Here is a 22,877-nt window from a genome sequence, read left to right on the forward strand (position 1 = left end):
CCCATCTAGACAGTGGGCTGTGCTCTTGTGCCTTCATTGTGCTAGATGCACACCTAGCAGATGGAAAACACAACACAGCTCAGGAGAAGCCCAGAAATGAATATCAGAATGGATATCAAATTTGACACAAAGGCGACCTTGATTCTCATCTTTAGTGTAGATTCCAAGATTGACTGAGGGGTGGGAATCAGGAATCTGTCTAAAAGAGCCCTTGCCTTAAGAAATCTGGGGCCATGTTGTTTAATCGGAAACCTCATTCTGAGTGAAAAAAGTAGTAACTTGCTCTCAGGCAAATCCATTCTGAGTGGTGAGAAAAAGGACTTGGTGTGTGGTTTGGGGGAAGGCTACTGCTGGTTGTTTCATGCAAACTTTGAAGAGGACCCTTGGGTTTCAGAAGCAGGTGCAGCCCATTTACATCATTGGCTGTACCTTCTGAGTCATTTCCCATGTCTCTCGTGGCTGGTTATCAATGAACTGAGTCACTGCTCAGACATGGCACCCTGTGCTTGTCTGTGTTTAAGACGGAATCTACACAAATATATGTCAGCTGAGTCTTCTGTGCTAAGTGGTGGGGGAGCAAAATATGGATGAACTCTTGGATATCATGGACCTCGCACTCTACAGATAGTTGAATACACAGAGAGTTTTTCCACTTTAACTTCTTGTCTTCTAATTTATTAAACCTACATTCCAAAATTCAGAAACCTGTTTTGAGATATATTAGATGTGAATTAACTTCTTTTGGTACAAACACGTTTCTTTCCTGGAGTACAATACCTTTTATGACATCTGATGGTTCCTGAAAATCAATAAAGCCAGTCGACGGTTAATGTTTGACTGAAGGTGAAGGGAGAGGCTGGGGAAGCAGAGCAGAGCAGGGGAGTGTCCTCTGGGGAAGATACTCAAGTCCCAGCAAGAGTCTCAACGGTTGAATGGAAGAAAATAACTTTTAACAACCATTTTGTTACTTACAGAAAGGTAAGCGTTGACATGTCTTAACTATGTCGATAGCGTATTTCTTTAAGAATGACAGAATAGATGGTGAAGGGATTACTTAAGTTGCTGGACAAATTGATTCCTTGAGGGGTGCTATGTATCATTTGCTGGGAAGGAAAGTTTATTCCTAGTGTGATAAATTTTGTTTACTGAGCATAATTTCTTTCGTGGTTTCTTTTTATTAGTCTATATCTTTTATAAATTCATTGGATGAACTGGTTTGGCTTGAATCTAGCTTGGTAGTGACATTAAAGAAAAGAATAAACTTTTGGATGTTTAAATGTGGATTACACCCATTCTTTGTAATTAAAATATAAAAAAAGTTCCTAGCCCTGAGATGCCCTGGGGCTCTTATACTCTACAAATCAGGGCTGGAATCTCATGTTCACAAAGTGTCATATCTCAGATGTGGTCTTCAAAAATTACAGTGAGATTCAATTCAGGATTCTTTTTTTTTTTGCGGTATGCGGGCCTCTCACTGTTGTGGTCTCTCCCGCCGTGGAGCACAGGCTCCGGACGCGCAGGCTCAGCGACCATGGCTCACAGGTCCAGCCGCTCCGTGGCACGTGGGATCCTCCCGGACCAGGGCACGAACCCGTGTCCCCTGCATCGGCAGGCGGACTCTCAACCACTGCGCCACCAGGGAAGCCCCCAGTTTAGGATTCTTAGGACTGACTGCCCAGGACACAGCAGGGAAGGGGAAAGTCATAGGAGGAAAAACGCCCTTTCTTAAAAGGAGCGGAATAAGATTTGAAAACAGACAGATCTGCCTTCCCAATTGGGAAAGCAAGGCTGGTGTGTATGTTGGTCAGATTCTGGTCCTTCTTTAGGCCACATTGGCAGATGTAACATCAACTAATGTGTGATTATTTTGAGATGTCAAAACGTGTACAGCTTATTGGTGTCTTCAAAGGTCCAGCCCCTGCCTCTGTCTCAGTTTTTTCTTCATTGTGAGTGACTTTCTGGGAACAGATGCCCTCTGTGATGGGGGATACCAAACAGGAGATTGGAAGAGCAATGTATTCTCTAATATTTTCTTGTCTTTATTTTTCTTCAAAAACTTAGATAGCAAGAGAGGAATAATTTGAAAGAAGAAGAAAGCATATGTTTAGGTGACATGGAAAATGGATGGCATTCAGCTCTCACCAGGAAACAAATGAGTCTTACTGAGTGAGGGTTTATCATGGACTGTTGGGTATATAGTTTATGAGTCTTCAGGGTTGGGCAGATGGATTAGGCCAGTTTCATCATTTACCAGCCAGCAAGCACTGAACAGATTGCTTAAGCTCACTGTACCTTAATTTTCTCATCTACAAAATGGAGATATTTGCCTAACCAAGTGATTGTGAGAGTAAATTAGATCAGCGTGTAAAGAACTCATTACTTTGTCTGACAGCCAACAGATGTTCAATGAATATTATCTCTTCTTTCCATGAGAAAGTTCAAGCAGGTGACGCAGGTCAAACTGAGAAGTTGCTGTTTCATTCTCTAGGGGAAAAAGCCCAGTAATGCTGCAATAACTACATTGTCCATTGTGCAAGGGAGAAACCAATTCTATGCCAAAGAAGTGGGGTCCAATAATATGAGAGGATGAGAAAACACTTGAGTTTTGCTTTTTTTTTTAAATGAGGCATTTTATTTATTTATTTTTGAGGTTTTTTTGTTTTTTTTTAACATCTTTATTGGAGTATAATTAAGCAATTATAATGGTGCGTTAGTTTCTGCTTTATAACAAAGTGAATCAACTATACATATACATATGTCCCCATATCTCTTCCCTCTTACGTCTCCCTCCCTCCCACCCTCCCTATCCCACCCCTCTAGGTGCTCACAAAGCACCGAGCTGATCTCCCTGTGCTATGCAGCTGCTTCCCACTAGCTAGCTATTTTATCTATTTTGGTAGTGTATATATGTCCATGCCACTCTCTCACTTTGTCCCAGCTTCCCCTTCCCCTTCCCCGTATCCTCAAGTCCATTCTCTAGTAGGTCTGTGTCTTTATTCCCATCTTGCCCCTAGGTTCTTCATGACCATTTTTTTTTTTTTTTTTAGATTCCATATATATGTGTTAGCCTACGGTATTTGTTTTTCTCTTTCTGACTTACTTCACTCTGTATGACAGACTCTAGGTCCATCCACCTCACTACAAATAACCAATTTCGTTTCTTTTTATGACTGAGTAATATTCCATTGTATATATGTGCCACATCTTCTTTATCCATTCATCTGTCGATGGACATTTAGGTGGCTTCCATGTCCTGGCTATTGTAAATAGAGCTGCAATGAACATTGTGGTACATGACTCTTTTTGAATTATGGTTTTCTCAGGGTATATGCCCAGTAGTGGGATTGCTGGGTCATATGGTAGTTCTATTTTTAGTTTTTTGAGGAACCTCCATACTGTTCTCCATAGTGGCTGTATCAATTTACATTCCCACCAACAGTGCAAGAGTGTTCCCTTTTCTCCCCACCCTCTCCAATTTTGGACCTGCCCACCAGAAAGACAAGATCCAGCCTCAGCCACCAGAACACAGGCACTAGTCCCCTCCACCAGGAAGCCTACACAACCCACTGAACCAACCTTAGCCACTGGGGGCAGACACCAAAAACAACGGGAACTGTGAAACCTGCAGCCTGCGAAAAGGAGACCCCAAACACAGTAAGTTAAGCAAAATGAGAGGACAGAGAAACACACAGCAGATGAAGGAGCAAGTTAAAAACACACCAGACCTAACAAATGAAGAGGAAATACCTGAAAAAGAATTCAGAATACTGATAGTAAAGATGATCCAAAATCTTGGAAATAGAATGGAGAAAATACAAGAAACGGTTAACAAGGACCTAGAAGAACTAAAGAGCAAACAAACAATGATGAACAACACAGTAAATGAAAGTAAAAATTCTCTAGAAGGGATCAATAGCAGAATAACAGGCTGAAGAACAGATAAGTGACCTGGAAGATAAAGTAGCGGAAATAACTACTGCAGAGCAGAATAAAGAAAAAAGAATGAAAAAAATTGAGGACAGTCTCAGAGACCTCTGGGACAACATTAATGAGGCATTTTAAAGCCCCTCTGATGTTTCACTATAAGCCTTCTGGTGAGGTGTGGGCGTGGCATCCTTTGAAACTTGCTAAGATGTCCCCTGGGAAAAGTCACTGTCATTCAAGGTGAAGATTGCATTTCTGGTACCTCCTCCATTCTTTTATGAAAGGCAAAATATATCCTGGCAGCAACTCGACTTCCTATTCCTTTGTCAAAGGAACTCTCTGGAGAGTGTGCTCTCGCTTTTCTTCCAGGTCAAGAGAGATGACTCTGAGAAGGAAAGCTGAGCACCACTGTGTCCCTTTCTCCAAAGGCTGACAAATAAGTGCTTTTAATGGCTCTTAGTTTACACAGATAGAAATATACATATTTATTTGTTGGCATACAATTGTATTCCTTCAGAAACCTCTGGTGTTGAATTTAGAAGGAGCTAGTTGTTCTGTGGTCTCCCCAATGATTAAACAAGGAAAGAGTACTGACTTTTGTTAGGGGAATATCTATCTATCTATCTGTTACTTGTGAGAACAAACATGAATGTTTACTTAGGTATAAGAAATATTAACTTAATAAAAGCAGACATTCACCTAGTGGTTGAGGTTTTAACCATACTCAAGATGATTTTTTCACTTATGCATATATGACAGACAAAGCTATCCTTGGCTATTGTGTATGTGACACAAAGAAAACTTAATTTCTCTTAAAATATTCTGTAAGCCTGACACTGAGTTCTCTCATCCATGATATTCTGAATCAATGATTTCTTACCGTATGTTAATTATTTTAAAACATTAGGACTTGTGTTTCTGAGTAAGAGATAAAGAGAAATCAGAAAAGTAGATTTATGCCCTTAAAGAATATTTAAGGATGAGCACATCTTCCTCACACAGAGGGTCTGTGCTTGGTCTCTGCAGTCAGACTGACACCCTTTCCTCAACCTCGCTGAGCTGTTTCCTGTCCTGTGCGATGACAACAGGACCTGCCTCTAGGATTGTTGTGAAACTTAAATGAAATAAGTCTTCCAAAGTACTTAGCTTAGTAAATGTTCATTAAATGCTAGTTTTTTAAACTTTCAATTATTAAAAAAAACTAGCGAATGAGTGAGATTTCATAGTGATATGGCATCCTTTAGAGGTAAACTAAATGGCACACAGGATTATTTGGTGCTGTTTGGTTCTGGTGATGTTATGAATTCTAGTCACATTCTTTCCTGTCCACATCACCTATGATATTCGAAAACAAATTTTGCAGTCCCCTCCTCTGTACCTTCTCTGTTCTTGGGAAATGTGTGGTTTAGCCTTAGAGTGTGGTGAAGTGTTTTAATTCAAAGCCCTTAACTTTTTTTTTTTTTTTTTTAACGAAAAGGATGAGCCATGACCGACTCGATTTAAGGTTTGCCTATCACTTAGCTTTCGTAAGAGGGGGGAAAGAAATCAATGCTTATGTATTGATTTACTTGCAGAGTTTGAGAACTGGGACCTAGAAATTTCCTGTCCTTACCCAGATAAATGGCAAAATGACAGGAGTGTCTAAAAATGCCTCTTGGAGTCTCTGGAGCCCAGCAGGAGATTCAATCAAGCTTGGAGTGGACCCCCTGGGATGCCGTGGGCACTGCATGTATAATAACTGGATAAAGCCCCATCCGAGGCCACCCTATCCTGGGACGGCAGTGCCCCTATCAGTCAAAACTAGAGTTCCTTGATATATTAGTTTGCTAGGGCTGCTGTCACAAAGTACCACAGACGGGGTGGCTTAAGCAATAGAAATTTATTGTGTCACAGTTCTGGAGGCTCGAAGTCCAAAATGAAGGTGTCTGCAGGGCTGGTTCCTTCTGAGGACCATAAGAATTGGTCTCAGGCCTTTCTCCTGGGCTCTCAGACGGCTGTCTTTCCCATGTGTCTTCATGTTGTCTTTCCTCTATGTGTGTCTCCACATCCAAGTTTTCCCTTTTCATGAGGACACTAGTCATATTGGATCAGGGCCCACCCTAATGACTTAGTTCTAACTTCATTACCTCTGTAAAGACCCTGTCTCCAAATAAAATCACATTCTGAGGTACTTGGGGGTTAGGCTCCAACATGAATTTTGAGGCAGGGGACACCATTCAACCCATAACACTTGGCTTGATTGAAAAATGAGAGACTGCTGAGGTGAAGGTCAGAAGGAAATGAGGAGAGAGGGTACAAATCAGAAATAGATGTGCTGTAGGAGCCAAATCTCCTAGACTGACGGCCCTCTGAGAAGGCAGACTCATGTCAGCATCGAAGAAGAAGGGCAGCTATGGAATGAAAAAAAACCTTTTTGAATTTTTGGAAGGATGTGTAATAGATTCAATGCCGCTAGATGTCTTATTTATCAGGATGCTTGTGCTTTCATAGAGAGAATAATATATGAATAGAGTACAGGTGTGAAATTAGCCAGGCAGTGTGATCTTGGACAAGTCTGGTAACTGTTTTGACCCTCACCTCTTGATTTTTGATCTTTGAGAGAGAAATTTTAACAGTACCTGCTTCATAGGGTTCTTATGAAAAATCAATAAGATAATTCATATAAATCTCTCAGCATGTGCTGAGACAAAGGGCTTCTAGTAGATGTTAGCTGCCTTTGTGTTGTTATCCTGGCTGGACACAGATTCAGGATATGGAGGGTTTCAGTGTTTTCTGGGCTACGGTGAATTAAACGAAGGCTTCAGCCCTAATCTGCAAGTCCAGCAGCCCTGATTCTGCATGTGTAAGTGGTCCAAGATTAAAGCAAGTGGTGGTGGCTTTTTAAAACTCCCCCTAAACCTTTGACCTCTGTTGCTAAGGATGTACTTGCCATCTCAGATAGTTGCCATAGAAACTGTCTGAATTTAGTCTTTGTACCTGAGGAAACCCTGACAAATAGCAAAAATTCCCAGCAGATGGTTGGATCAACTATTTCAGGTAGTTCAGACGAAATGTCACTGAATTATCTGGAAATCTACTCCAATCCTTTGCCAGGTAGGGTTTGTGAAATAATCTATCAAGTGTGTATGGCTTGGTGATTTTAGGCAATTTCAGTTATAAACCATGGTTTCCCTCCAGCATCATTATGATCCAGGATGTGGTATTCATTAGTGAAATTATGTCTGTAAAAAGAGGAAATATAGGCAAGACTTGTTTGAGAGGCTGAAGTCCTCTTCTGGAATAATCCTAGCAGTGGTGTAGTTTGCCTTGGATCATTCAGACGAAGGCTTTGCCTGGCCACTTCATTTGGCTGTGAGGGTGTTGCTGTGAAGGGTGCTTCTTGAGTATCCTTATGGCCAGGGCCATTGAAAGCTGGGAATTGTGATAGGAGCTGTCCTGTGGGACAATATTTAATTTCTGACTAAGCAAACTTGGGTGGCAGAAGGAATTTTTATTTGACAAACACTGTTCAAAATATTAACTTATTGAGTCCCATAACTCTCAAAAGTAGATACTATTATTATCCTTGCTTTACAGATGAGTAGACATTAGTCGGTGAAGGAGCCAGGATCCAAACCAGACAAACTAACAACCACATGGTATGATAGATTTGTCCACAAAGAAATCACGAGACCCTAGGCATGGGAGCAGAAAGCAATTACTTCTGTTTCCCACCAGAAACCCTTCCGTGAAGGATGAAACTAAATGTAAATGACAAAAGAAAGGATGAGTGTAATGCTACGTTTACTTTTTAGGTTCCATTAAAACACCCCGGACAGTGGCCTGTTTGAGCATCTGACTAAAATAAGGCATTTAATTTATTTTTATTTGCTTTTTATCATTCAACTTACATGTCTTTGGAAGATTGAAAGTGCTAAAAAAATCATTTCAAGTGGAGATGGTATATATATCAACCAGCTCTTAACCTATTTACTGAACAGAAATCTGTTCATGTATTTAAAAGAGAAATAATCCTCTTTGTCAACAATAAAAATTTATTACTTTGCATCAAAATAAATCTTTAGATTTCAAATTAGTTTCCTTTAACATTTTCTGTTTATTCTGAAAGCTCTTATAGATTGGACAAATTCATAGAACACCAATGTTAGACAATCACAAGTGTTTTAGAAGTTAAGAAACATCTGTTGAGAGCTTAGTATGTGCAAGCCATACTATGAAGAGCCATGAGAGGTTAAAAAAATATGATTTTAAAATGAGGCCTCTGTCTTGAAGGACTTTGTATTCTAGTAGTGGCAGCAACACAGACATGTAAATATGTGATAAAAAATAAAATGCAGGCAGGAGGGGCCTTGAGAGGAAGATGCTTCTGGCTGGAAATCAGGGAGATTTCATGAAGGACGTAGGTTCTAGCTCCATGAAGCAGACCTTGTACCCCTTACTTTGTCATCCCTGTTCTTAGCACAGCATCTTGCACATAATAGAATTATTAAATTCAGTGATTTTAAAATAACTGAATAAGTTGGTCTTAGATGGTAGGGTATGAGAAGTAAAAGTAGAAGTGAGAAAGGATAATCTCAATCCAGCTTGATTCAGAAAATATCAATTGTCATTTACTCCAGGTGGGGCCCTGTGCCGGGTGGGGAGAACAGCCAGTGACAAATTGTGGAGACAGGGAAGCTCGGTGCAAAGTCCGTGGGGTGCTCAGCATTACTGGGTGTGGTGGGTGTGGGAGATAAGGCCAGATGAGTAAAGTGGAAGCAGCATTTAAAGGATCTTGAGGGACTTCCCTGGTGGCTCAGTGGTTGGGAACCTACCTGCCAATGTAGGGGACAGGGGTTCGAGCCATGGTCCGGGAGGATCCCATGTGCCGCGGAGCAACTAAGCCAGTGCGCCACCACTGTTGAGCCTGCGCTCGAGAGCCCGTGAGCCACAACTGCTGAAGCCTGTGCGCCCGGAGCCCGTGCTCCGCAATGGGGGTGGGGGGCCACAGCAGTGAGAAGCCTGCGCGCCGCAATGAAGAGTAGCCCCCGCTCACCGCAACTAGAGAAGACCCACGTGCCAGCGAAGACCCAACGCAGCCAAAAAAATAAAAATAAAAGTTCTTGAACGCTGAGGGGTTTGAGGAGAAACATCCTCCAATGTGTCATTATTGTCTGTATTTTTACTTCTCTTAAGCAAATATTGGTTGATAGCTGATCATGTTTATTTGGCTAATATAAAAAAAGACCAATTAGACTTAAGAATACCAATTTATTCATTTAGATACATTTCATATTGCAATATGCTAGAACCTGCGATTCTTATTTGTTTCTGTGTGTTTCCAAACCCCGTGAGCAGTCTAAAGCAGCAGAAAAATGTCTTGTTTGTGTTTGACAAGGAGCCAATTCTAAAATGATGTTTGGACACATCGACCAGACTAATTCTGTTGCAAAAGCTCATTTCTAAACATTCACAAAATTTACAGATCTAGTTGCACCGAAGGGTTGTAGTCCTAGCTCTTCCTTAACATAGCTGTAGATCCTTGGGACAAGTTACTTCATTTATATAGCATGTACAAGCAATATGTACATTTTCTACGTCTCTACATCTCTACACCTACAGCTACGTCTGTTCAGCTATCACACTGTGTAGGGTATAGCAGAAAGACTCGAAAGGCTCTTTGGACTTTGGCATCTGACAGATCTGGTTGGAAACATGGCAATATCACTTCCTAGCTATGTGTCTTAAGGTGAATGGCTTAACTTTGAACCTCAATTTCCTCATGTACAAAATAAGAGTAACATTTCCTAACTCATTATGTCTGTGAGAAACTCATAAGAGCACTCATTTATTACTGAGCAATTGCTATGTATTTTCCATTTGAGGAAACTGAGGCACAGAGAGATTAAGTAATACACCCACGGCCACACAGCTAATGAAAGGCCAAGCTGGGTTTCTGGTCCAGGATGACTCAGAGTTTACCTTCTGTACCTCTGACATCCTGTTTGTAAAGGTCCCTCCACTAATCTACCCTATAGAATGATGCTTAATAAATGCTCATTTCTATCTTTATCTCCCAGGGCATTTGTGAAGCTAAAATGTGATAGTACTTTGACCTCTATAAAGTTCAAATATAAGCTATCCAAGAGTAAGGAATTAAACAACTTCAGGGTCTAAATTTTTAGAGTGGTTAGAATTTTATAACCATTTGCCCATGCTGATTGTACTGATGATATAAGTTCAATGCAGAAAACTTTAAAAAATAAAGGAAAAGATAAAGAAATAAACCAAGATCATCCACAATCCCTAGAGGCGATAAAATAATTGGAATTTTAGTGAAGTGAATGCATTCTTCATTTCCCTGGTTTTTTGTTTTGTTTTGTTTTAGCAGTCCAATATTATGATAGGCAACAACCCTGCTTTACAGGCCATGTGGAAAATTTATCTCAGATCTTAAAATCAGTTAGTCATCATGTGTCTTAGGGTGAAAGTTATAATTTCTGTGAAATGCAAAGGCACGAGGAAAAAGGAAAAATAACATTGAAAAGAATAGAAGAGGGGCAGAGTTTGGATTTTTATTGGGTTGCTTTTGAAGTAATAAGTACATTTTTTCCTTAGATGTATGGCATAGTTAACAGCAAGGTTTAGAAGAGCAAAGAGGCAGCTGGTGAGGTCTTTGAATGAAGGGTTGTGAACATTCTTGGGTTCTTCCTGCTTGAAGAAGCTCATCCATTTGCAGGTTTGAATCAGCACCACTAACATTTTAGTATCTACTTATTGTGGCATTTGTCAAAACATATATCCCCCACGCATATAATGAGTGAAAATTATACTTATTGCCTATCATTTAAGACTCTTAAATGAAGAAGACTAATAAAGTGAAGCGGTTAGTAAAGATGGAATTAGCACACGCTTGTTTCCAGATGTTGACTTGTGGTGGCTGTGGACAAGGTATCAGGAAGCTACTGGAAGCCCAGGCTGTTCCACAGAGCAGAGGCTGAACTTCAGGAATGCCTTCTACTAGGTTTATAAATGAATATGATCCAATGATCCTTTATGCTTGGAGAAGCATGGTTTTAACAGGATTGGCAACTAATCAACTTATCTCCGGTTTATTCACAGGAGTTTGAATAAAGAAAACCATGACGATGCAAGCCCAACTGCACTGCTTGTGTCTCTTTACACTTTACTTGGTAAGAGAAGAGAATGTTCTTTATTTATTTAGTAGAATATTCCCAGTCATCCTTGTACCCCGTACCGGGGAAGCAACAGCTATCATCATTTAAAAAATAGTCTATCAAAATTAACTCATTGTGAGCAAAGGACAATTTGTCCCGATGGACTATTTTTGTTGAAATAGCTACAAGTCATATGTCCAACCTTTAACCAGAGGTGTGCTTTCTCCTCAGCTCTTAAAAGCCAATGTCACTTCACGGGCAAGGTTTAAGCAAATCCATCTACTTAGCTTTAGACCATTGCATACAGCTCAGGGAATCTGGAAAGAAAAGTATACTGATACATGTGTTAGTCTATGTCCCTTAATCTTGACTTTTTTTTTTTTTTTTAACTTTGACCATGAGAAATTACCACTGAAATTAAGAAAAGCATTTTCTCCATTTTTGACCCTGCTCTGCTCTGTACTTTTCTTCCCGTATATGGCTTGGAGTTTTCTGACCAAATTTGTGCTTAGTCACTTGTTGAGCTAACCCTATCGACTCGGGCTTCTAGAAGTTGGAGCTGGATGGAACCTGGGGAGACCAGACCTTAACCTCGGGTAGAGACAGGGATGCTGTCTTCACTTTCCTTATGAAGCTCATAAAGGTTATACACTTGCCAAATCTGTTGTATTATGAAGCAAGATTATGGGGAAGCATTTGCTTTCTCCTTAGAAGGAAGCTACTAGATCCTCATACCTCTAATCTTGGTTCCTTTCTTCTAAAACCCAAATATACCATATTGAATTTCAAGTTCCAGAGAGCCCCTGAGAGCCCACACAGTTCAAAATATTTAGAGTGAAATACAGCCAAACTTGTAAACCTACCAGAGCTCTCCCCTTGAGGGGAAAATCTGCAGTTCAAACCTTACGAGCAAGGTACATCCTCACAGACCAGGGCTTGAAGCGTGTAGCTAAGACTGCCTAAGGACTGGGTCTAACATCCCCACTTGACTTCTCTCCTCTTCCTACCCTCTCAGATGTCCTTTGCTATCTGTATTATCTCAGAATGGTGGTGAAGTCAGTGCCTAGTTCAAACTTGGCACTGCTATTGATTGGTGATAAGAACTTGGGTGAGTTACTAAGCTCTGAACCTCAGTTTTCTGCCCTGTGAAATGGGTCTAATAATAGTACTTGCCTTATGTGGCAATTAAATGAGATAATGCATTTATCAAGCCCTTGAATCAATGACTCGCACAGTCTAAGGACTTGATAAATATTAGCTATTATTATTACTACCATGTTTTAAATATTCAGCGTCTACACTCAGATGGACTCTGACCTCCATGAGGAGAACTGTGTTTTAGTCATCTTTGCAGCCTCAGCACATAGCACAGTGCCCGGAACAAGTTAGAACTTAAATACATAATTACGGATTTATATTAGGAAACATTAGGAAACAACAGTGAGACCTAAGAGAGAGAGAAGATTCTGTCATGATAATTTGACATTAGCAGGATCATCAGCTTCTTGTCTGAGAAGGGGACATGCATTTTTCTTCCTAGATAAAGGATGAAAGTAAGTTTTCCTTTTCCCCTACTCTCACCCCAGTGGGATTTTTACCTGGAGTAAGAAATACTGCCCAAACTACTGCTGGCAGCAAGAGCCTTGCCCAGGAGACAGCCACGTGCACAGCTGTCTCTGGGTGAAGGAGGGAGGCTGAGGTCTGTGTGCTGGGATTTCAGGGTCGTTGGGACGGAGCCATTTCTCTTCTGCCTTCACCGACCCCTATGCCCAGACCCTCTCCTGTGAAGACTGGAAGTTCAGTTGGAGCTTCTTTCCTTCAGCATAAGGCTTTATTCAGCAGAGGTAGCCATTTAAAGTGATTGCCAGTCATTTATTCTATACTATGAGTGGCTCTCCTGTTCTTTCCTGAGAACTGGTTCTCATAGGGGGTTAGAAACACTGCACGAATATATTATAAGGGCACTGATGAGAGGGTTTGGGAAAGAGTGCTGAGTAGGGAGGCAGGGAAATCAAGGAGAAGGCAACTATTTTGGAGTTTTGCCTGGGACTATGCTTCTTCTGGAAGGAAGAGCTGACATACATACTATATAAACAGAGAACTCTTGCTGGAAAGTACAATGACGGTGGCTACTAGGCAGGCAGATCTGATAACAGCATGCGTCCTTTGCTGGCCCGGAAGGCAGTGGAGCAACGTGGTGCAGAGTTGGGGCTTGGTGGTCCAACAGAGCTGGCACCATCCCACAGCAGCACCAGTTATATGTGCCTCTGCTGTGGGACTCCTCCAGAGCTTTCCTGATATTGTTGAGGATCAGAAGAAATGACATGTGTGGAGGTTCTAGTTCCATAGCTGCCATACAAGAAACACTCAAAAATATCAGTTCCATTCTCTTCCTACTTTTCACCTCTTTATGCAAGATGGTGGGTTTTATTCTTCCAACTCTTTTCACAAATTTCCACCGTAGCATTCTTCCCAGTTATGGATGTATGGCTTGATGACTCATGACGTGCCCATGCATTTTGAAATCTTTATAGCTCAGATAGCCAGGTTAATGGGCAGGAAGAGAGATTTGTTGCCCTGATACGAGAACCCAACCCAACTTTGAACATTGCAACTGAGACTTATCCTTTATTTCTCATAGGTGAGCCAGCTCGTCTACCTGGGAAAAATGCAGGCTTATTTGTGAGGTTTGCCTGACTAATGTAGTTTTCCTATAGATGCCATCACTGGTGTGGTCAGCTGAAAGATGGGCTGCTTGCTGACGTGAGCAGAAAGTTGATGAAGCCATTTGCTGTTAAGCAGTAGCCCCTCAAAAAGCACTGCCCTCGTCCTGTACCAACCATGGCACCTACATCTTGTGTCCTGCCTTGCAGAGAAACTGCTGGAGCTGGAGAAGATGTGGAAAGGACTGGAAGGGAGGAAGAGCCCCCAGAGGAAAATACACTTTGAGAGGAACTGATGAGCTAGAAGTCTGTATAGTTATTGTGTCAGTTAAGAATGCTTTTAGCTACAAGCAAATTTAGAGTGTTTCCAGTCAATAGGGATTTATTTTTCTCAGACAACGAGAAGCCTGTCGTGGGCAGTCCCAGGCAGGTTTAGCAGTTCTGTGATGTTATCAGAGATTTGGGCTTCTTTCTCTTTGCTCCACCGTTGTTTGAGCTGGTTTATCCCCTTGTGGTTTCATGATGGCTGCCACAGCTACAGACATGAGGTCCATTGCTTGAGCAAGACGAACAGGGCAGAGGCCAGCCACATCTGTCTTTCTTAATCAGGAATACAAAATCTTGACCAGAACCATTCCCTCACCTCCACCCAGGCACAGCAGACTCCACCTTTTGTTTAACAAACCAGAACTGGGTCACTTGGTCACCCTCCTAGCTGCAAGGGAGTCTGGGAAAGAGATCACTTGTCTTCCCAAGGGAGAGAGGCTGGCAGTGGCTGGGGACAGCTAACCCAAGGGCCTGACACAACTCTGAGGGAGAGGAGACCAAATTCCAAAGTCTTCAGTGTTCTTTTTGTTTGTTTGTTTGTTTTTTACATCTTTATTGGAGTATAATTGCTTTACAATTGTGTTAGTTTCTGCTTTATAACAAAGTGAATCAGTTATACATATACATATGTTCCCATATCTCTTCCCTCCTGCATCTCCCTCCCTCCCACCCTCCCTATCCCAACCCCTCTAGGTGGTCACAAAGCACCGAGCTGATCTCCCTGTGCTATGCGGCTGCTTCCCACTAGCTATCTATTTTACGTTTGGTAGTGTATATATGTCCATGCCACTCTCTCACTTTGTCACAGCTTATCCTTCCCCCTCCCCATATCCTCAAGTCCATTCTCTAGTAGGTCTCTGTCTTTATTCCTGTCTTACCCCTAGGTTCTGCATGACATTTTTTTTTCTTAAATTCCATATATATGTGTTAGCATACGTTATATGTCTTTCTCTTTCTGACTTACTTCACTCTGTATGACAGACTCTAGGTCCATCTACCTCATTACAAATAGCTCAATTTCATTTCTTTTTATGGCTGAGTAATATTCCATTGTATATATGTGCCACATCTTCTTTATCCATTCAACCGATGATGGACACTTAGGTTGTTTCCATCGCCGGGCTATTGTAAGTAGAGCTGCAATGAACATTTTGGTACATGATTCTTTTTGAATTATGGTTTTCTCAGGGTATATGCCCAGTAGTGGGATTGCTGGGTCATATGGCAGTTCTATTTGTAGTTTTTTAAGGAACCTCCATACTGTTCTCCATAGTGGCTGTACCAATTCACATTCCCACCAGCAGTGCAAGAGTGTTCTCTTTTATCCATACCCTCTCCAGCATTTATTGTTTCTAGATTTTTTGATAATGGCCATTCTGACTGGTGTGAGATGATATCTCATTGTAGTTTTGACTTGCATTTCTCTAATGAGGTTGAGCATTCTTTCATGTGTTTGTTGCCAATCTGTATATCTTCTTTGGAGAAATGTCTATTTAGATCTTCTGCCCATTTTTGGATTGAGTTGTTTGCTTTTTTGTTATTGAGCCGCATGAGCTGCTTATAAATTTTGGAGATTAATCCTTTGTCAGTTGCTTCATTTGCAAATATTTTCTCCCATTCTGAGGGTTGTCTTCTGGTCCTTTGCTGTGCAAAAGCTTTTAAGTTTCATTAGGTCCCATTTGTTTATTTTTGTTTTTATTTCCATTTCTCTAGGAGGTGGATCAAAAAGGATCTTGCTGTGATTTATGTCATAGAGTGTTCTGCCTATGTTTTCCTCTAAGAGTTTGATAGTTTCTGGCCTTACATTTAGGTCTTTAATCCATATTGAGTTTATTTCTGTTTATGGTGTCAGGTAGTGTTCTAATTTCATTCTTCTACATGTACCTGTCCAGTTTTCCCAGCAGCACTTATTGAAGAGGCTTTCCTTTCTCCACTGTACATTCCTGCCTCCTTTATCAAAGATAAGGTGACCATATGTGTGTGGGTTTATCTCTGGGCTTTCTACCCTCTTCCATTGATCTATCTTTCTGTTTTTGTGCCAGTACCATACTGTCTAGATTACTGTAGCTTTGTAGTATAGTATGAAGTCAGGGAGCCTGATTCCTCCAGCTCCGTTTTTCGTTCTCAAGATTGCTTTGGCTATTCGGGGTCTTTTGTGTTTCGATACAAATTGTGAATTTTTTCATTCTAGTTCTGTGAAAAAGGCCAGTGGTAGTTTGATAGGGATTGCATTGAATCTGTAGATTGCTTTGGGTAGTAGAGTCATTTTCACAATGTTGATTCTTCCAATCCAAGAACATGGTATATCTCTCCATCTATTTGTATCATCTTTAATTTCTTTCATCAGTGTCTTATAATTTTCTGCATACAGGCCTTTTGTCTCCTTAGGTAGGTTCATTCCTATTTTATTCTTTTTGTTGCAATGGTAAATGGGAGTGTTTTCTTGATTTCACTTTCAGATTTTTCATTAGTGTATAGGAATGCCAGAGATTTCTGTGCATTAATTTTGTATCCTGCTACTTTACCAAATTCATTGATTAGCTCTAGTAGTTTTCTGGTAGCATCTTTAGGATTCTCTACGTATAGTATCATGTCATCTGCAAACAGTGACAGCTTTACTTCTTCTTTTCTGATTTGGATTCCTTTTATTTCCTTTTCTTCTGTGATTGCTGTGGCTAAAACTTCCAAAACTATGTGGAATAATAGTGGTGAGAGTGGGCAACCTCGTCTTTTTCCTGATCTTAGTGGAAATGCTTTCAGTTTTTCACCATTGAGGACGATGTTGGCTGTGGGTTTGTCATATATGGCCTTTGTTATGTTGAGGAAGTTCCCTCTATGCCTACTTTCTGCAGGGTTTTTGTTATAAATGGGTGTTGAATTTTGTCAAAAGCTTTCTCTGCATCTATTGAGGTGATCATACAGTTTTTCTCCTTCAGTTGGTTAATATGGTGTATCACATTGATTGATTTGCATATATTGAAGAATCCTTGCATTCCTGGAATAAACCCCACTTGATCATGGTGTATGATCCTTTTAATGTGCTGTTGGATTCTGTTTGCTAGTATTTTATTTAGGATATTTGCATCTATGTTCATCAGTGATATTGGCCTGTAGTTTTCTTTCTTTGTGACATCCTTCTTTGGTTTTGGAATCAAGGTGATGGTGGCCTCGTAGAATGAGTTTGGGAGTGTTCCTCCCTCTGCTATATTTCGGAAGAGTTTGAGAAGGATAGGTGTTAGCTCTTCTCTAAATGTTTGATAGAATTCGCCTGTGAAGCCGTCTGGTCCTGGGCTTTTGTTTGTTGGAAGATTTTTAATCACAGTTTCAATTTCAGTGCATGTGATTGGTCTGTTCATAGTTTCTATTTCTTCCTGATTCAGTCTTGGCAGGTTGTGCATTTCTAAGAATTTGTCCATTTCTTTCAGGTTGACCATTTTATTGGCATAGAGTTGCTTGTAGTAATCTCTCATGATCTTTTGTATTTCTGCAGTGTCAGTTGTTACTTCTCCTTTTTCATTTCTAATTCTATGGATTTGAGTCTTCTCCCTTTTTTTTGATGAGTCTGGCTAGTGGTTTATCAATTTTGTTTATCTTCTCAAAGAACCAGCTTTTAGTTTTATTGATCTTTGCTATCGTTTCCTTCATTTCTTTTTCATTTATTTCTGATCTGATTTTTATGATTTCTTTCCTTCTGCTAACTTTGGTTTTTTTTTGTTCTTCTTTCTCTAATTGCTTTAGGTGCAAGGTTAGGTTGTTTATTCGAGATGTTTCCTGTTTCTTAAGGTAGGATTGTATTGCTATAAAATTCCCTCTTAGAACTGCTTTTGCTGCATCCCATAGGTTTTGGGTCGTTGTGTCTCCATTGTCATTTGTTTCTAGGTATTTTTTGATTTCCTCTTTGATTTCTTCAGTGATCACTTCATTATTAAGTAGTGTATTGTTTAGCCTCCATGTGTTTGTATTTTTTACAGATCTTTTCCTGTAATTGATATCTAGTCTCATAGCGTTGTGGTTGGAAAAGATACTTGATATGATTTCAGCTTTCTTAAATTTACCAAGGTTTGATTTGTGACCAAAGATATAATCTATCCTGGAGATTTTTCCATGAGCAATTGGGAAGAAAGTGTATTCTGTTGTTTTTGGATGGAATGTCCTATAAATATCAATTAAGTCCACCTTGTTTAATGCGTCATTTAAAGCTTGTTTTTCCTGTAACTGGTATCTAGTCTCATATGTTGTGGTTGGAAAAGATACTTGATATGATTTCAGCTTTCTTAAATTTACCAAGGCTTGATTTGTGACCCAGGATATGATCTATCCTGGAGAATGGTCCATGAGCACTTGAGAAAAATGTGTATTCTGTTGTTTTTGGATGGAGTGTTCTATAAATATCAATTAAGTCCATATTGTTTAATGTATCATTTAAAGCTTGTGTTTTCTTGTTTATTTTCATTTTGGATGATCTGTCCATTGGTGAAAGTGGGGTGTGAAAATCTCCTACTATGAATGTGTTACTGTTGATTTCCCCTTTTATGGCTGTAAGTATTTGCCTTTTGTATTGAGGTGCTCCTATGTTGGGTGCATAAATATTTACAATTGTTATATCTTCTTCTTGGATCGATCCCTTGACCATTATGTAGTGTCCTTCTTTGTCTCTTGTAATAGTCTTTATTTTAAAGTCTATTTTGTCTGATATGAGAATTGCTACTCCAGCTTTCTTTTGGTTTCCATTTGCATGGAATATCTTTTTCCATCCCCTTACTTTCAGTCTGTATGTGTCTCTATGTCTGAAGTGGGTCTCTTGTAGACAGCATATATATGGTCTTGTTTTTGTATCCATTCAGCCAATCTGTGTCTTTTGGTGGGAGCATTTAATCCATTTACATTTAAGGTAATTATCAATATGTATGTTCCTATTACCATTTTCTTAATTGTTTTGGATTCGTTATTGGAGGTCTTTTCCTTCTCTTGAGTTTCTTGCCTAGAGAAGTTCCTTTAGCATTTGTTGTAAAGCTGGTTTGGTGGTGCTGAACTCTCTCAGCTTTTGCTTGTCTGTAAAGGTTTTAATTTCTCCATCAAATCTGAATGAGATCCTTGCTGGGTAGAGTAATCTTGGTTGCAGGTTTTTCTCCTTCATCACTTTAAATATGTCCTGCCAGTCCCTTCTGGCTTGCAGAGTTTCTGCTGAAAGATCAGCTGTTAACCTTATGGGGATTTCCTTGTGTGTTATTTGTTGTTTTTCCCTTGCTGCTTTTAATATGTTTTCTTTGTATTTAATTTTTGACAGTTTGATTAATATGTGTCCTGGCATGTTTCTCCTTGGATTTATACTGTATGGGACTCTCTGTGCTTCCTGGACTTGATTAACTATGTCCTTTCCCATATTAGGGAAGTTTTCAACTCTAACCTCTTCAAATATTTTCTCAGTCCCTTTCTTTTTCTCTTCTTCTTCTGGAAGCCCTATAATTCGAATGTTGGTGCATTTCATGTTGTCCCAGAGGTCTCTGAGACTGTCCTCAGTTCTTTTCATTCTTTTATCTTTATTCTGCTCTGCAGTAGTTATTTCCACTATTTTATCTTCCAGGTCACTTATCCGTTCTTCTGCCTCAGTTATTCTGCTATTGATCCCATCTAGAGTATTTTTAATTTCATTTATTGTGTTGTTCATCACTGCTTGTTTCATCTTTAGTTCTTCTAGGTCCTTGTTAAATGTTTCTTGCATTTTGTCTATTCTATTTCCAAGATTTTGGATCATCTTTACTATCATTATTCTGAGTTATTTTTCAGGTAGAATGCCTTTTTCCTCTTCATTTGTTAGGTCTGGTGGGTTTTACCTTGCTCCTTCATCTGCTGTGTGTTTTTCTGTCTTCTCATTTTGCTTATCTTACTGTGTTTGTGGTCTCCTTTTTTGCAGGCTGCAGGTTCGTAGTTCCCGTTGTTTTTGGTGTCTGTCCCCAGTGGCTAAGGTTGGTTCAGTGGGTTGTGTAGGCTTCCTGGTGGAGGGGACTAGTGCCTGTGTTCTGGTGGCTGAGGCTGGATCTTGTCTTTCTGGTAGGCAGGTCCACATCTGGTGGTGTGTTTTGGGGAGTCTGTGGATTTATTATGATTTCAGGCAGCCTCTCTGCTAGTGGGTGGGGTTGTGTTCCTGTCTTGCTAGTTGTTTGGCATAGGGTGTCCAGCACTGTAGCTTGCTGGTCATTGAGTGAAGCTGGGTGCTGGTGTTGAGATGGAGATCTCTGGGAGATTTTCACCGTTTGATAATATGTGGAGCTGGGAGGTCTCTTGTGGACCAGTGTCCTGAAGTTGGCTCTCCCACCTCAGAGGCACAGCAATGACTCCTGGCTGCAGCGCTAAGAGCCTTTCATCCACACGGGTCGGAATAAAAGCAAGAAAAAGTAGAAAGAATGAAAGAAAGAAAGAAGGAAAGAAAGAAAGGAGGGAGGGAGGGAGGGAGGAAGGAAGGAAGGAGGGAAGGAAGGAAAGGAAGAAAGAAAGAAGATAAAATAAAATAAAGTAAGATAAAATAAAATAAAGTTATTAAAATAAAAAATAATTATTATGAAAAAAAAATTTTTTTAAAGAAAAATAGAAGACCAAAAACAAAAAAACCAAAACCAAAACAAAAGGACGGATAGAACCCTAGGACAAATGGTGGAAGCAAAGCTCTACAGACAAAATCTCACACAGAAGCATACACATACACACTCACAAAAGGAGGAAAAGGGGAAAAAATAATAAATCTTCCTCTCAAAGTCCACCTCCTCAAATTGGGATGATTCGTTGTCTATTCATGTATTCCCCAGATGCAGCATACATCAAGTTGATTGTGGAGCCTTAATCCGGTGCTTCTGAGGCTGCTGGGAGAGATTTCCCTTTCTCTTCTTTGTTCTCACAGCTCCTGGGGCTCAGCTTTGGATTTGGCCCCGCCTCTGTGTGTAGGTCGCAGGAGGGCGTCTGTTCTCCGCTCAGACAGGACGGGGTTAAAAGAGCAGGTGACTCGGGGGCTCTGGCTCACTCAGGCCAGGGGGAGGGAGGGGCACGGAGTGCGGGACGACGCTGTGGTGGCAGAGGCCGGTGTGACTTTGCACCAGCCTGAGGCTCGCCGTGAGTTCTCCCGGGGAAGTTGTCCCTGGATCCCGGGACCCTGGCAGTGGCGGGCTGCACAGGCTCCCCGGATGGGGGGTGTGGATAGTGGCCTGTGCTCGCACACGGGCTTCTTGGTGGCGGCAGCAGCAGCCTTAGCATCTCATGCCCATCTCTGGGGTCCGCGCTTTTAGCCGCGGCTCGCGCCCGTCTCTGGAGTTCCTTTAAGCAGTGCTCTTAATCCCCTCTCCTCCTGCACCAGGAAACAAAGAGGCAAGAAAAAGTCTCTTGCCTCTTCGGGAGGTCCAGACTTTTCCCCGGACTCCCTCCCCGCTAGCCGTGGTGCACTAACCCCTTCAGGCTATGTTCACGCCGCCAACCCCAGTCCTCTCCCTTCGCTCCGACCAAAGCCCGAGCCTCAGCTCCCAGCCCCGCCCGCCCCGGCGGGTGAGCAGACAAACCTCTCGGGCTGGTGAGTGCCGGTCTGCACCGATCCTCTGTGCGGGAATCTCCCCGCTTTGCCCTCCACACCCCTGTTGCTGTGCTCTCCTCCGAGGCTCTGAAGCTCCCCTCTCCGCCACCCGCAGTCTCCGCCCGTGAAGGGGCTTCCTAGTGTGTGGAAACCTTTCCTCCTTCACAGCTCCCTCCCACTGGTGCAGGTCCCATCCCTATCCTTTTGTCTCTGTTTATTCTTTTTTCCTTTGCCCTACCCAGGTACGTGGGGGAGTTTCTTGCCTTTTGGGAGGTCTGAGGTCTTCTGCCAGCGTTCAGTAGGTGTTCTGTACGAGTTGTTCCACGTGTAGATCGTCCTCTGTGTTCTTGTTTGTTACTATTTTTTTGTTGGACAACCCAGATCAACTTAATCAAGATTCAATTAACCAAGGGATATAGTACAAGACCTTTTCCCCCATGATTTCATCCTAATTGTTTTGGGGTTATTCCCAGTGTTTCTATACGATAAGAGTGTACTAGCTCCTCATAAAGAAATGGAAAATAAATTCTCTTCTCTCCAGTTCTTCTTTCTTTTTTGGTTTTACCTGTCCAGTTCCCCAAACCATTAACTTTCCGTATCATACTTCTAATTCTAACCTATCCCAGCCCTGATTCCCATAACAAGTAGGAGACCTGAAGAACCACTCGGGAAGGAGGGGGCACTGGCATCGGTGTGGGTGCTAGATCCTTCGTTCCAGAGGGTGCTCTCTGTGGCGGGTTTACGGCTGGCTGCCCCTTCTTGCGTTCCGCCTGCTCCACTCTGCCTCGCGACTCCCGTTAGTGACCAGTCCTGGTGGGAGACGAAGGGATGGCAGGAGCTACTGCTGAATGCACCCTCCTGCACATCCCCATGCTGCCAGCTTTCCAACCCCCTCCCCCCACCCCAGGCTGTCTTGGCTGCTTCTGCTGTTGTGTAGTGTGGGTAGTGGCTAAGAGGGCTGGGTCTGGAGTTGCAGGTTCGAATCCTGCTTCCTGCACTACCTGGGCAGATTACTTAATCTCTCTGCGTCTCAGTCTAATCACCGGTGAAACAGAGCTGGCAATAATAATCTACCCTATAGGGTTGTTGTTGGGATTCAATGTGTTTAGGACAAAGCTCAGCATATACTAATTTAGCAAGTGTGAGCTCTTCTTGTTGGGTGCCAGGCAAGCATTGTACTAAACATGTCTACATATTTTTTTCCCCTTAAAAATTCAATTGTCTTTGAGGTGCCTGAACTCTAGCGTGCTG

General features: G+C 41.5%; 1 protein-coding gene across 1 annotated transcript in view; it reads left to right on the top strand.

Annotated features, from left to right (window-relative positions):
- The first annotated feature begins 886 nt into the window (after positions 1–886).
- The window catches only part of CDH17 (cadherin 17), a 96,090-nt gene continuing 74,099 nt past the window's right edge, over positions 887–22,877 (top strand). The window contains exons 1-2 of the mRNA XM_029222962.1: positions 887–978; positions 11,026–11,096. Of these exons, the coding sequence (XP_029078795.1) occupies positions 11,046–11,096 (51 nt within the window). The 5' untranslated portion in view covers positions 887–978; positions 11,026–11,045. The remainder of the gene's footprint in view (positions 979–11,025; positions 11,097–22,877) is intronic.

Source organism: Monodon monoceros, unplaced genomic scaffold (assembly GCF_005190385.1).
Source record: "Monodon monoceros isolate NGI ecotype Baffin Bay Population unplaced genomic scaffold, NGI_Narwhal_1 Super_Scaffold_14, whole genome shotgun sequence".
In the NCBI taxonomy this organism is placed as follows: Eukaryota; Metazoa; Chordata; class Mammalia; order Artiodactyla; family Monodontidae; genus Monodon; species Monodon monoceros.